Source organism: Dama dama, chromosome 5 (assembly GCF_033118175.1).
Source record: "Dama dama isolate Ldn47 chromosome 5, ASM3311817v1, whole genome shotgun sequence".
NCBI lineage: Eukaryota > Metazoa > Chordata > Mammalia > Artiodactyla > Cervidae > Dama > Dama dama.
In genome coordinates this window covers 126895621-126909546 of record NC_083685.1, presented here as the reverse complement: position 1 = coordinate 126909546, position 13926 = coordinate 126895621, and the positions used below count along the sequence as shown (strand labels likewise).

General features: G+C 62.8%; 1 protein-coding gene across 2 annotated transcripts in view; it reads right to left on the bottom strand.

Moving 5' to 3' along the window:
- The window catches only part of SDK2 (sidekick cell adhesion molecule 2), a 262997-nt gene that overhangs the window by 38451 nt on the left and 210620 nt on the right, over positions 1–13926 (bottom strand). Inside the window, exons 25-36 of one of the 2 annotated variants that reach the window (XM_061144959.1) lie at positions 12208–12445; positions 11347–11462; positions 10550–10739; positions 9124–9222; positions 7733–7927; positions 6591–6792; positions 5572–5675; positions 5001–5071; positions 3340–3475; positions 1725–1781; positions 396–497; positions 138–253 (exon numbers count right to left, since the gene is read on the bottom strand). In XM_061144959.1, the coding sequence (XP_061000942.1) occupies positions 138–253; positions 396–497; positions 1725–1781; positions 3340–3475; positions 5001–5071; positions 5572–5675; positions 6591–6792; positions 7733–7927; positions 9124–9222; positions 10550–10739; positions 11347–11462; positions 12208–12445 (1626 nt within the window). The remainder of the gene's footprint in view (positions 1–137; positions 254–395; positions 498–1724; positions 1782–3339; positions 3476–5000; positions 5072–5571; positions 5676–6590; positions 6793–7732; positions 7928–9123; positions 9223–10549; positions 10740–11346; positions 11463–12207; positions 12446–13926) is intronic. The other variant, XM_061144961.1, reaches the window with a different exon arrangement.

The window sequence follows — 13926 nt, the reverse complement described above, 5'->3', positions numbered from 1 at the left end:
TTTCAGTGGGTTGGATGCAAACAGCCAAGGGAGCGGGTGCAGACCCGGGCCTCTCCCCCTCACCACACCTGGGTCCCTCCCAAGCCCCGCCGGGCCCTGGGTCCCCTGGGCCCCCTTCCCTGCCCGAGCACCCCTACCTTGTAGCCCTGGATGTCCCCGTTCTGGCTCTCCAGCGGGGGCGGCTCCCACGTCACATCCAGCTGTGTGGCCGTGGGGCCATGGACGGCCACGTTGCGGGGCGCTGCCGTGGGCACTGGGGGCGAGAGGGGTCCTGAGTGTGCGGGGGCCCCCAGAGAGGAGGCGCTGGGCCCCGAGATCCCAGACCCCCTCCTGCTGGGCTTCTCCGGGCAGGGGAGGGACGGGTTGGGGGGGGCTGGAAGCGCAGCGGTGCTCACCTGCCTCCCCGACAAAGACCTCGTGCGGGGGGCTGGAGGGCCCCTCGCCCACCGCGTTGTACACGCTCATGCGGATCTCGTAGCGCCGGTGCTTGTTCAGGTCTGGGGGCGACAGTCGGGGAGGGGAGAGACAGAGCTCACGTCACAGAGGGCGGAGGCTGCGGGGCGCTGAGACGCCGCACCCGGGCGAGCCTGGGCCCCGGAGTGCAGGCCCAGGAAAGGACAGGGAAGAGCTGGGGGACGGGGGTGGCCGGCACGGCGGGGGACGCCCTGGCTCACCCCTGGGACCCCGCACAGGCTGCGACCATCCCGGACGCGTTTAGGACCGAAAGGGGAACTGCTAACATGCATGCTGAGACAACAGGTGCGAATCCAAACTCTCCCGGACATGCCGGGTCACAGGCCATGTCTTCCCTGCCTTCCCGGGCACCCTGATCACAGGGGTGCCGGGTTCCCAGCTCCTCCCCATCCCCCACCACCCCCGGGCCAGTCTCCCTAAACCAGCTCTCAACATGGGGGCGGGGCTCAGCCTTAGAGAGAGGGGCTCACTGGGTGTGAATCTGGGGCTAAGAAACCCTCTGTTCTTGCTTATTTTGGGGTGCTTGGGGGGAGACATTTAGAAGGTGGGAGAGGGGGCGGTTGCAGGAAAATGGGCCCGACACCTGGGGGTGCCTGCTGGGGGGGCTCCTCTCTGCTCCCTCTCCCCAGGTGGGCGTTCTAACCACCCTGACAGCCTCGGGCCTGCGCCCACGAGGAAGGAAGGAGATGAATAACTCAGTCCAACGTGGGCCCCTAACGGGAGGCCCCCTGGCTTCAGGTCTTGGGGAGAACCGAGCACCCTCTGGGATGTTAGGAACAGAGTGAGGGCAGGGGGCCAGGGCACCAGCCAGGGACCTGTCCTGGTCCCTGGGGGAAAAGGAGCTCTGCTCACTTCAGGGGGGAACTCGATGGGCAAGAGAGCTGAGCTGACAAGTGCCTTTGATGGACGAGATGGGCGGCAGCAGCATGGAACCCCCGCGCATCCAACCAGCGGGACCACTGGGTCCTTCCATGGACCCCCTGTCACCATCCCCGGCTCCCGAGAGCGTAAGGCCAAAGCCATTTTCCTTTCTCTTCTGTCCTGATGGATGAGGGCTGGGGCAGACCCTCCCGGGAGACCCCCTGCTTTTCTGTGCATTTCAGGGAAGTCACGTGTATGCAGGAAGGCACCTTTCCGCAAGCAGCCTGAGGTGGGCGCAGCCCTGGGCTGCGGGCAGGTGTCCTTGGAGGCCCCCTCCCCTCCCCGTGGAAGGCCTGGCCCGTCGGGGAGCCGCTGTGCGGGGGACTTACTGTCCAGCTCGTACTGCGTGAGGCTGGGCCGGCTCAGGTTCCGCATGGAGTAGAAAGCTATGGGGTGGGGTTGTGGGGGTGGTCGGGGCGGGGGTGGGGGGCAGAGGGGGCCGGAGGGAGACAGCAGACAGAGGAGGTTAGTACACACACCCCCCCACGCCACAGAGACCCCGATGACGGGGCGGGATGGGAAGACACATGCAGAGGGAAGGGGCTTCCAGATTCCTGAGTTAGGGGCTGGGGCGGGAGCGGGGCTGGATGGGGGCAGACAGCTCCCAGAACGGTGCTGCCCCACCCTGGCGTGCACCCGCCGGAGGTCACAGGGCACCGGGAGCCCAGCACCCCCAGATGGAGACGGTTCTGAGGGACCCTCTGGGCCCTTGTCTAAAGGCTGAGTTCCTGCCGTGATGGAGTGGTGTCGTTAATTTCCTCATATGAACCAGAAGCCATTTTACTACTAGGAAATATGACTGTATTATACACAGGCCTATAAAATCACAACCACCAGCACACGTCTGCCAAAAGATTAAAAAAAAAAAAAGAATGCAAGCTGTTGGATCAGCTCCTTCTGAGTTTTTTTCTATTAATTTTCCTTGGCTGCGTGCTCAATCATCTTGTTGTCTGCTAATACTCTGGAAGACAAGGCGCAGAGGGTTTAAGAGAAGGATGGGAGGAAGCGTCAAGATGGATCAAGAGGATCTTAAGCTGCTCCTCTTCTCCCGCCCGTCTCTGGTCTGGTCCCACCGCCCATCTGGGGACCGATTCCTCTGACCCCCTTCCGCGTCCCCAGCATGAATCAGTGGTTGGGGGGCGGTGGACCACAGCACGCCATCTCCCAGACTGGCTCGACTCTGTCCCAGGCCTGTTGCCTCGGGACCAACCTCACGCTCTCACCTATGTCACCGTATTCGCCTCTACCTGGGCCCCCTGCCCCATCACCAGCCGTCATCCTCAAGGCCCCAAAGTAAGCGTCCTAACCGAAAGCACGGCATGTCCTTCCCTGGCTTGAATGCCTCTCTGGGGTTTCTACTTGGCTTCTCATGTGTTCCTTCCAGTTGCAGAGGCAGGCTGAGTTCCTAGGACCCCAGGGCAGAAGAGTAACTTCCCCGAGGAACCAGAAGGGGCCAGACTGCTGCTCTTGGGACATGACCAGGCTTGGCTTTGGGTCCTTCCCACCTCAGGCCCTTTGCACATGCCAGGACCCCCCTATCCCTGCTTCTTTAAGACCTGGAATCATCCATCAGGGTTATCGCCACGGCCATCCCCTGGGACGTCTTCTCTGACACTGGCTTTAGGCTCCCCTGGATCATGCCGGTCACAACGGTCATGCCAGCGGTCTTAGACAGCCCTACCAGGGTTTTCTTCTCCAGCACCTGGCCCCTCCTCCAGCCTGCAAGCTCTGAGCGCGCAGGGACCCTGTCTGTCTTGCTCCCTGGTGTCCCCCCAGCGTCCGGGGGCATGTGAAGTGCTAAGCAAACATGCACTTGGTGATGATTGAATGGGACGGGCTGAGAGGCGCACACAGGGACGGGCCGCAGGGTTTCAGGTTAACCAGGTTCCAGGCAGCGGGGAGGCTCAGGCTCCGCCCACCCCAACTCCCTCCGCTGTCACTCACAGGTGAGCTCCGCCCACTTGGCCCCTGGGTTGTTGATGCCGCGCAGCGTAAAGCCCCTCAGTCCATCGTAGAGCAGCTCCCGGTACCGGATCCGGAAGCCCAGGAGGATTCCGTTGATCTTGTCCTCCGATGGCGGCTGCAGGGCAGGGGGTGGGAGGATGGAACCGACTGGGCTGGACCGGGCGGCACGTCCCCTCCCACTCGGCCCCTCCTTCCTTCCCTCCCTCCCCACCCCGCCTCCCGCAGTCAAAGAGCAGTGACTGCATCTGGACCAGGAAAAGGAATCAAAGTGGCACTGAGCATCTTTAATTTTCCGAGCATTTCCACCCCTGGAGCATTCTCTGTGAGGCAGGGCACTGCCCGAATCACTACGCCATTCCCATTGAACAGAGCAGAAAAACGAGGCTCAGAGATGGAAAGGAACTTTCCCAAGGTCACAGAGCATCGTGGGGGTCCTGAGCACGACTCTGGATGCAGAGCGAGTCTTACAGTGTCATTCCTTGTCTAGCAACTGCCTCACACGGTCACCCACCCTGCCCGAGCTCTCTTGGAGTTTCCCAGGAATTAGGGAGCTAGGGAGAGCCCTTGGCCGGCTGTTCAGCGAGACCCAGGGCGGGTGTCTCCCTGCGCTGCTCCTCTACTCTTTATCGTTTTCTGCTTTGCTTTCTGCTCCCGTCCTCAGATGAGCTGGAGGACAGGCTTCTGGAGAAGGTGGAAACTACCTTTTATGACACCTCTTCTAAAAAACCTGCTGCAACAGTTCAGCCTTTTATGAGCTCCTTAATTGCATCTCTGGCTGCAGCTGGCACCTCCCTGCCGCTCCGTCACGACGGCCCCGCCCTGCTCCCGCCTCCTCCGGCTGCTGGTTCCTGGACCATCCTCCTCAGGTGGGGCCTGGGGCTGGGGGGGAGGGGTTGGGGGATCCCTCCTGTTTCTTCCTCAAAGGCTTTCCCTTCAGGGGGACTGCAGGTGGGCAAAGGTTAGCACCCGCCCCTCTAATCCTAAGAAAAGGAGACACTAGTTCCTGGTTTTGGAGCCTCTGGGGGTGACCTGCTGAGCCCCATGGCTGGACTTCAGGGGGCTGGGGAGGGTCGTGAAGGTACCCAGGGCCAGCTGGCTCTCTGAGAAGTGTCCTGGGTCTTCCTCAGGCCATGTGAGAGGCAGTGCCCACAAGAGCAGTGGCTGGGGGTGGGCAGGGGTGGAAGGGGGATTCTTTACACCTGGACAGTGGGTTCCTGCTCACAGGACAGAGCCTGTCCGGGCACAGGTGAGGCATGCGCACACGTGTTTGGTCTCTGTTGGGAACCCCTTCGTTCAGAGCAGGGCTGGGTTCCCGGAGACCCTGGACGCCCCACGCCTGTCTCTGTCCGAGGGTTCTGCTGACCTCAGGGCACCGAACCTAGTGCCAGCTAGTAGCTGTGTGACCTGGGACTTTCTCATCACCTCCCCAAGTCTGGGTCCTCATCCACACAAGGGTACGTGGTGGGATCTGATTACCGGGGAGAGGAGTGAAGGGTGTGTCTGTGTACATGTGAGCATGCATGTCTATGCATGTGGGTATCGTGTTCCAGTCCTGCCAGGGCTGGTGAATTGCTGGTCCGAGCTCAGAGTGTGACTGAGTCCGCGCGGGACACAGGCCCCTCCCCGCCTGCCGGCCGTACCTGCCATCGGATCAGCACCGAGGTGGTGGTGTGGGGTGTCACCGACACGATGGTGGGCGCTTCGTCGGGGGCTGGGGGGGAGAGGCAGACAGGTGAGCTCTGGGGGGCGGGACAGGGGCCCCTGGGAGGCCGTGGGAACCGGGGTGGGCTGACACTGGTCCCGCTTCAGGCACAGTCCACCCCCACTGCCCGCCCCAACTCCTGCAGAAGAAGAGCCAGTGTGGATGGCGGGAGGGGCCGGGACCCTGACCCCAGCCCAGACCCGGGGATGGAGCCTCTCCTCTCTGCCCCTAGAGTCACAGGCCTCCCCACGCTGACGCGGCTTCCTGGGGTTGGCCGTGAGCTCGGAGGACAGAGGACGTGAGGACACCAGGCTGGCTGTGGGTGCTGAGCCCTGGAGAAGGCCGCTCGGACCCAAACCTCCTTGGGACTCTGCGCAGGGAGCCAGACCAAGGATCCAGCAGGCCTAGGGCCCCTCCATCTTTGGAGGCCCCCTCCCCACAAAGAGAATGCCCAGCGCCCGGCAACTGCCCAGCGGACCAAGAGAGAGCCCCGAGCAGAGGGCACTGACCGGCCTGCAGGGTGGTCAGGGGCTCTGACTCCTCGCTGAACTCGCTGTCTCCGATGTCATTGGTCGCCTTCACGCGGAACTTGTAGGACGTGAACGGCTTGAGCCTATAGAGGAAGGTTGTACATGAACGTTGGAGGTGGCCTTCTAGGTCCCTCACCTCTGCTTGCCGTCTCCCCAGGGCAGCCCTGGAAGGTGCAGATCCATTACACAGACAGGAGCAGGGAGGCTCAGAAGGACAGTCTGCCATGAAGGCAACAACCTGGGGCTTAGGCCAGGCCCTGGGGCCCCCTAGACTGGGCCGGCTCGGGGCGTGGCGTCACCCTTGGTCCCAGCTAGACGCCAGGGGCCCCCAAGTGGAAACATCCACATATATCCTACCTTGGAGGGGCCTGCAGGCAGAGTAACCCCACTGGGAGCTGACCCCGCCCCCAAGAACTGCCTGCCTGCTTTTGCGCTTAGTAAATTCAGAAGGAGCTGAGGGTCTCAAGAGTTAACCAGCACTTCATCTCTATAAGGCTCATTTCCTCTCCAAGCAAATGGCTTCCTTTTTGATTTATTGGGGGTGCGGTGGGGGGGGGGTGGGGAGGAAAAGAGTATTGCTCAAAACTCGCGGTCACGTCAACTGAAATATTAAAAATACATCCCAGTAGGAATTAAATTGAAGGCAGGATTTCGGAGCGGAGCTCCACTCCCCTATTAAAGATGGAGAGGGAGACGTGGGCTGGCTGGCGGGATCCAGCTAATGAAGAGTGGCCAGCCTCTCTCAAAGGGGGGGCTTCTAGGCTCCAGAAATAGATAATTAAGAGGCAGCCCTAACAAGGCTCCAGGGAGGGTGGGGAGGGAGGTTTGGACACAGCTGAAGGGGATGTGCATGGATGGGGAGGGGTCTGAGGGATGGGGGCTGTGGAAGCCGTGTGGGGGGTGGGCTCCAGGCCCCCAGGGGACCCTCCACCGGTGGTGCTGCCCCGGCGGGGCGGGGTGGGGGTGGAGATGCTGGCGGCCAGGCCGCGGGGCCTCACCGGTCCACGACGAAGGTGGAGGCGTTGTGGCTCACGGAGGCCGAGTGCAGTGCCCACCGGCCGCTGGGCAGCTCGCGGGTCTGGACCGTGTAGTAGCGTACGGGGGACAGCCCGTCGCTGCCTGGCTCCCAGGACAGCAGCACGCTGCGCGCCTTCACATCCTCCTGCTGAACCACTGGCTTGCTGGGGGGCTGCGGGCGGTCTGGGGGGGCGCAGAGCAGGGGGGAGCGGGTGAACATGCGGCGGGGATGAGAGATGCGCTTTCTCGCCCGCCTCCCCGCCCCATCCCACTCCCACGCCCAGACCGTCAGCTAGGAGAGGTGTCTGAGAATTCACCCCACCCGCCCCCCCAGAGCTGACAGTGAGAGGTGTGGACGCCGGCTCCTCTGCCCTGTGTCCGCACAGGGCTGCGATGGGACCTAGGCTGGCCCTGACGGAGTGGGGCTGAACCCTCGGCTCCCGCCGACGGGACTCGGCGTGTCTGCCGCCCCTGCGTGGTCCCCTCTTGCTTCCCGTGGTTCTCTGCGCTTCGGCTTTGGGTGGATGGGTCTATTGACGGGGCCTGTCCCGCACGTTGAGGGATGTGTGCCCACACCCACTAGATGCCAGGACGCCTTCCTCTCCAGGTGTGAACCCAAAGGCCTCCAGACTTTGCCCAGTGGCCCCCAGGGGGCCAAGTCACCCTGGTTGAGAACCACTGTTCTGGGTTTTTTCTGGGAACACTGTCTGATAAATCAGGTTCACAGGGGTCCGGGGCTCAGGCCCGCTTCTGGGGAGCCCGATCCGCGGTGAGAAGCCGGCTCAGGGCCGCAGGGTGAAGGCAGCCGGGGCTCCAGGCAGCGGCCGTGTTTTGCACCCAACTGGAGCCCTCTGTCAAGGGGGGGCGGGGAGCCAGGAGGGAAGCTGGCCTCACCAACCCGCCCTTCGGGAAAACAAGTACCGGCTCAGAGCAGGGTCCTGGGAAGGGGACCTCCCCGGAAGTCTGCTGGAGCCCGTGCTGGCCTTGGGGACAGAGATGGGAGCCCACTCTCCATTTGGGGCCAGGAGAAGAGACTCACAGCTTGTCACTGGCCGACCCCCTAGCCGGGCACCAGGAAAGGGGGTGAGCGCCCGCCCCCTCCCCGGCCCCAGGGGACGGTCACCTCTCTTCTCGGTGGTCACCACCAAGGCCTCAGCCGCCTCTCCCCAGCCCTTGCGGGTCTGGGCCGTGATGCGGAACAGGTAGACAGACTCTGGCTTCAGGCCGGTGGCCGTGAACTGGCGGGCACTGGGCGCGAGCACCTCCACGGCAGCAGCGTTGGCCGAGGTGGCGTTGAGCCGGTGCGTGATCTGGTACGCTGTGGGGTGGAGGGGGCAGTGCTGGGAGGCGGAGCAGGCTGCCCCCGGGGCCCCGAGCCCACGGCCACCCTGGCCGTGGTCCATCCTGAAGCCCTCTGGGTCTCTCTCCCATCCTCAGCTGCCCCCCGGGAAGTGTGACTCTGGGGGTCTTGGACTCGTGCCCCTTGCACTGTCTTTGACCCACCCCCTCAGCCCAGCCCGCCGAGGAGGACACTGAGGCTCAGAGAGGCCAGGCCACCTGCCAGGAAGTGACCGAGCTGGAAGTCCAGCCAGCCCAGGTCTTTCTGAGTCCAAGTCGTGTGCCCTCCCCGCCTCCACTGTCTCAGAGGCGTGGCTCTCACCGGGAGGGGCCGGGATCGAGAGCCCTGGACTGGACGCAGGTGGTCCAGCCCCCACGTGACAGGTGAGGGCTGAGGCCGTGGGGGGAACTGACGGGCTCAAGTCCACACAGCTGCTGACCTCAACCCTGCATCTCCTCCTGCGTGTGTGTGTTAGGGGAGGAGCCTTGCATGTGAAATGATGCTTCCCATCTACAGCATCCCCGCTGGGGGCCGTGGGCTCTGTTTCCCACCTGTGATAGCCCTCGGGCTGAGCCCGTCAGGGCAGCCTCATCTGGCCACACTTAGAAGCCATAGCCGAGGTTTACCAGATGGCCCGTCGGCTGGGGCCCTGGGGCTTGTGCAGACAGAGCTAATCAGTCCTTCCTGCCCCTCTGTGGGGGCACAGAGCTAATCAATGGTCCTTAAGAGACCCGAACCTGACCGTGCCCTCCAGCTGATCATCTTACAGACGGAATTTCTTTTTTTTTATAAGTTGATGTCTAGTTGATTCAAATGTTGTGATAATTTCTGCTGTAGAGCAAGGTGACTCAGTTACATGTGTCCACGCACGTTCTTTTATAGCATCCTCTTCACTGTGGTTTATCCCAACACACTGCACACAGCTCCCTGTCCGTGCATTCTAGGGTTCGCATCCGCTGACCCCAAGCCCCCCTCCACCCCTCCCCCTCCCCCGGGCCACCACAGATCTGTCCTCGGCCAGACTGAGATTTCCAGTGGGAGCAGTCGGGACCTTTCTGCAGGATGTGTGAATGCTGCCTAGCCTCAGTCTCCCTCCTGCCAGCGCCGAATCTGCCTCCTTTGTATCTTACACCTCTGCTTCCTGCAGCCAGGGCCCGGGAAGGGGAAAGCCTTACCAAGAATGATGCCGTTGGGGGCAGCGGGGGGCTGCCAGACCAGCCGCACGGATGTGGTCCGCACCTCCGGGAACAGTATGCCCACGGGCGGTCCCGGGACTGGGGGGACAAGGGAGGAGCAGGTGACAGTGCGGCCGCCGCTCGGGCCCAGACCCACCCGGCTCCTGCAGAACAGCTCAGGGAAGGCGGGGGATGACCCACCCGGCTCCCGCAGGACAGCTCAGGGAAGGCGGGGGATGACCCACCCCGCTCCCACAGGACAGGACAGGGGGGAGGCGGGGGACGACCCACCCCGCTCCCACAGAACAGCTCGGGGGAGGCGGGGGACGGGGCCGCTCAGCTCAGTGAGCTGTGGGGGAGTGTGTGTCTGCGTGTGAGCATGGGGCACAGACATGTGATCAGGGAGGTTTATGTATTATTTGGCAGGAAGTAGAAGGGACCCAGGCTCCAGCCTGGGTCAGGATGGAAGTGCCCATCCCGAGCCCGCACCACTCCTCTTTCCAGACCTCTCTCTGGAATCTTCAGATCTGGGGTGCCCTGTCCAAACAGCCCCAAGCATGCTTCCTAGGTCTGTTCCCCGGATCCACCCTCCCGAGGGTGCAGACTTGCCCTTCTGGACCCGGGAATGGCCAACGGGCGGCTGTTTCGGGGCACGCGTGTGGATGGAGACGGACGGGTAGGGGCCAGAGGGGAAGGGGTGAGGAGGGGAGAGAACCAGGGGGCACAGATTTTCCTGTGCTTCTTCCATCCCACCGGGAACGCCAAGGAAGCTGAGATTTCTAAATTTGAACTTGGCCTTCCAGGTCATTAGGAGGGTATATTTGTCAAGGCGGGAGGACAGAACATATTTAATTTAACAGATCATTAGCTTGATTTATCGCTTTCGAGCGCAGAGACATATGGTGTTTGGGCTTCCTTTGGCCCTCTTGGCCCGAGCCCACCAGTGTTTGTGCAGAGCAGCGTGTGAGGGTGCGTGTGGGCAGGAAGTGGGGGGAAAGGACCTGTCAGGGCGGCCTCTGATGGGACATTTGGCCTGGAGCTCGGCTGACGTCACTCATTGGCAAACAGGACCCATAGGCTTGTGTGAAGGGAAAACCAGGCCTTTCCCGCGCACAGACCTGCGCTCGGCCTGAGCCTGCCCCAGGGGACAAGAATCCAGAGCGGGGCAGATGCCCTTTTCTTGCCCGAGAGGCTGGGCTGGATGTCAGAAGGCCCCTGCACTGTCTTTTTTCCCTTAGGGGTGAGGTCTGGAGCTGGCCTTCCCTGCACTGGGGAGGTGGCCCTCAGAGACCCACTCCCCCAGGGGAAGCCTGAGGCCACGGTTCCCCGTGGGGCAGAGAGAGACCCCAGGAGGGGCAGGGCTGGGCAGGGGCGATGGGGGTGGGGAGGAAGTGCAGCCCCCAGACCCCGGGGGGTGTGACCTCACCGTCGTCCAGGGTCCGCTCCAGGATGGGAGGGTGGCTGGGGCCCCCGTCGCCGATGCGCGTGAAGGCCAGCACCTGGATCTCGTAGAGCACGTACTTGCCCAGGCCTGTGAGCTGGGCGCTGCGGGAAGAGTTCCCCTCCACCAGCCAGAACCGGGGCGGGGCGTCCGAGTCCTTCTCCTTGTATAGCACCTGTCAGAGCCCAGCGCAGGGGTCAGGGCCGCGGGCCGGGCTCTGGTCTTGCTAGAACGTCTCCTGTCTCCTCCCCAGGAGCTGGGTGTGGGGGTGAGGATGAGTGGGTGGGCCCAGGGCTCCTTGGAGGGGCTTGGTCCCCGGGTTACAGAAGCTAGTGTTGGGGGAGGGAGGGGGACACAGAGAGGCACTAAACTGGAGGTTCCTGGGAGAGCATCCGGCTGGGAAAACAGGCCCAGAGAGGGGCCTGGCTTGCTCAAGGTCATACAGCCAGGAGCGGCAGAGCTGGGATGTCTCATGACTTCCAGGCTGGGGCTGTAGGTGCAGGCTCGGGAGGAATTCTAGAAGTTGATGGAAACTGAATCTGGGCCCGTGGGGGCTGAGAGTGGCCCAGTGTGGCCTCATGGGGGAGGCGGAGCTGCGCCCCCAGAACCCCCAGCCCTCATGGGAAGCTTCCCCACCCCCAAGGGAGGACCCCCAAGGTTGCCGTGGTGACCTGTGGATGCTGGCAGGCAGATGCCCGGGGTCCACTCTGGAAGGCAGAGTCCTGGGCGCCAAGGGCTCGCCAGGATGGGGTGCCTGGACAGGGAAGCAGGGAGCCCCTCACCTTGTAGCCCAGCACGAGCCCGTTGCGGTCGGCCTCAGGGACCTCGCTCCAGCGCACCAGCATGCTGCTGGAGGTGGTGGCCAGCGCAGACACGTTGGTGGGGCCGGAGGAAGGCACTGGGGGGGAGGGAGAGGGAAGGAGGCGCTCAGGACCCAGCGTGGACCCCGCAGTGGAGGGTGGAGGGGGTCCGGGGAAGGAACGGGGGCGCGATCCCCAAATAGCAAATTATCCCGCCACCGTGATGCTCTTGGCTCTGGAGCATCACACGTGCTGCTTCTGGCGCGAGGTGAGCCCCCTGTGACCCCCGCTCAGACTCAGGACAGGAAGAACCTGCACTTCCTTCGAGTGCAGCCGCGGGCGTGTGGGCGGAGGTAGCCCGGTGGGAAGGGAGCCATCATTTAAAGGGCATCAGGAAGAAGCCAGAGGGTACCCACCACGTGTGGACGGATGAGGGCTGCCTGCAGGCTGCAAGCACATATTCTGAGGGTGTCCCCTTGCCAGGCTCCTGTGAGCCGCTGCTTGGGTTTCTAGAATGTTCTGAGAGCTAACCCAACCCGCACCCTCTTCCCCCCGCCCCACCTCCAATCATGGAGTCTTGCAGGCATCACTGGGGTCAGGGCTAAAGGGCACAGAGCCAGCAATCTCCTCCGGGGAACCTGTCTCCCTAACTTTGGAAGCAGTGCAGGGGAGGATCAGGGACTAGAGACACACGCAGACACACAGAAACACACATACACCCAGGATGCTCTGCCAGACGCTGAGCACAGCAGGAGGATGACCCAGGGCATCTCTGCAAAGCAGCGCCAGCCTTCGTGCCCGTGGGACTGGGAGGCCCTCAGGGCGGAGGGAGGGGAGCGGTACCTGACTCCCGGGTCCGGCCCATCACCGCCTGGCTCCAGGGCCCGCTCCCGATGGCGTTGAAGGCCTGCACCTGCACGCGGTACTCCGTCCACTCCTCCAGGTCTTCGATGGTGTACTCGCGCTCCACGCGGTCGTGGACCAGGTGGCTCAGCGTCCTGCCGTGGCCGTCTGCCCGGCTGTACTTGATCTTGTAGCCCACCGACTCGGGGTTCCCGTTGTATGCCATCTCCGGGAGAGGCTGCAGGGGGGCGGGGTGGGCAGACTGCTGTGAGGCCTGCCCCACCCTGTGTAGACCTGCCAGGCTCCTGCTGCCTCTTCCAGGGAGCCTTCGGGACCACCCGGCCCACCGTCCAGCCTGTCGGCACCCGTGTGAGGCACGCTCATCGCTGAGCATGGCTTGCTTGTGTGACTCTGTGTTTCTGATGGCCCCACCTTCTCCCTGACTCTCCCCCTGGGCTCAGAGGAGAGGCAGAATCCACTCTACCATGCATACAACAAAGTTACGACCCTGCCAGGGGAGGGGGTTGGCTGGCCCAGAGAGGAGAGGTGTAAAGGCTGTCTAACACGTGGCACCTTTGGCCGTTGTCTCTGTCACTAAACTCTCTCCCTCTGCCTGCCAACAGATACTTATTTAACTGCCTACAACGTGCCCAATCTCAGCCCGGGTCTGCCCATGGAGAACAAGCATGCGGAGACAGCATCTCTAGCACAGGGGCTGCTGTCAGGAAGTCCTTCCGCCCAGCACACCTCCATCTCTCCTGCTGCATTTTCAGCCTCCCTCTTCGTCTTGGAGTCTCGGTGAAGAGAAAAAACAAAAAAAAAGACAGCTTCCTCTCCTGGCCTATGACTAGGCTGGTGAGGCTGAGGCCACTGCCTTAAGGTCATCTGGATGAACTTGCGCGGTGCCGATCCACAGTGGAGGGGTGGGCCTGTCGGGGGCAGCCTGTGATCCGGGCAGGTGCTAGAAGACTCCTGCTCTGACGGTGGCAGGGCTGGAGCTGGGGTGCCCTCAGCCCTCACTGGGCCCCACTCTGCTTCCCCAAAGAGCCCCTGATCCACGGGCCCCCAGGTTTGACCCACTTTCTCCAGGTCCTCAGCCTCTGCCTCGCCCCCTCAATACTCCCTCCCCGGCCCCTGCTCCTACAGACACTTAGTGAAACAGACCAGAGACCATTAGGGCAGCGATCGATGCGCCTGAGAGCTCGAGATGGGCCCAGGACGCAGGCACCCTCGCCTGCTAAGGAAAGGTAGCGGGCCGCGCATTAGGGGGCCCCCAGGGGCCCAGGGCTCCGCACAGCCCAGCAACTGCCTTCTGTGCCCCTCCCGCCCCCACCCTGGGTATCGGACGTCTCAGCCTTTTAGTACTTGGAAACCTTAGAGTGAGGGGCAGGGGGCAATCGGAGAGCCAGCGTGGATGGGAGCGGAGCGGAGGAGTGAAGTGGGGTGGGGGGCGGTGAGCTGGGCTGGTGGACAGCTCCACGCGGTGCCCGCGCCTTGCAGGGGGGCAGGGCTCATCCTTCATAATTAGTGCTCATCCAGGGCTGACGGCCACCAGCACCTCCGTCAGGCTGTCTACGTAAATGAAAGGCAGCAATGACCTGATAAACCATAACCCTGATAAGCTTTGGTTCTGATAAACCAGAGCTCAGTGCTTTTTCAGTTTGGAAAAACAAGTAAAGAGATCTTTCAGTTCAGTTCAGTCGCTCAGTCATTTCCAAC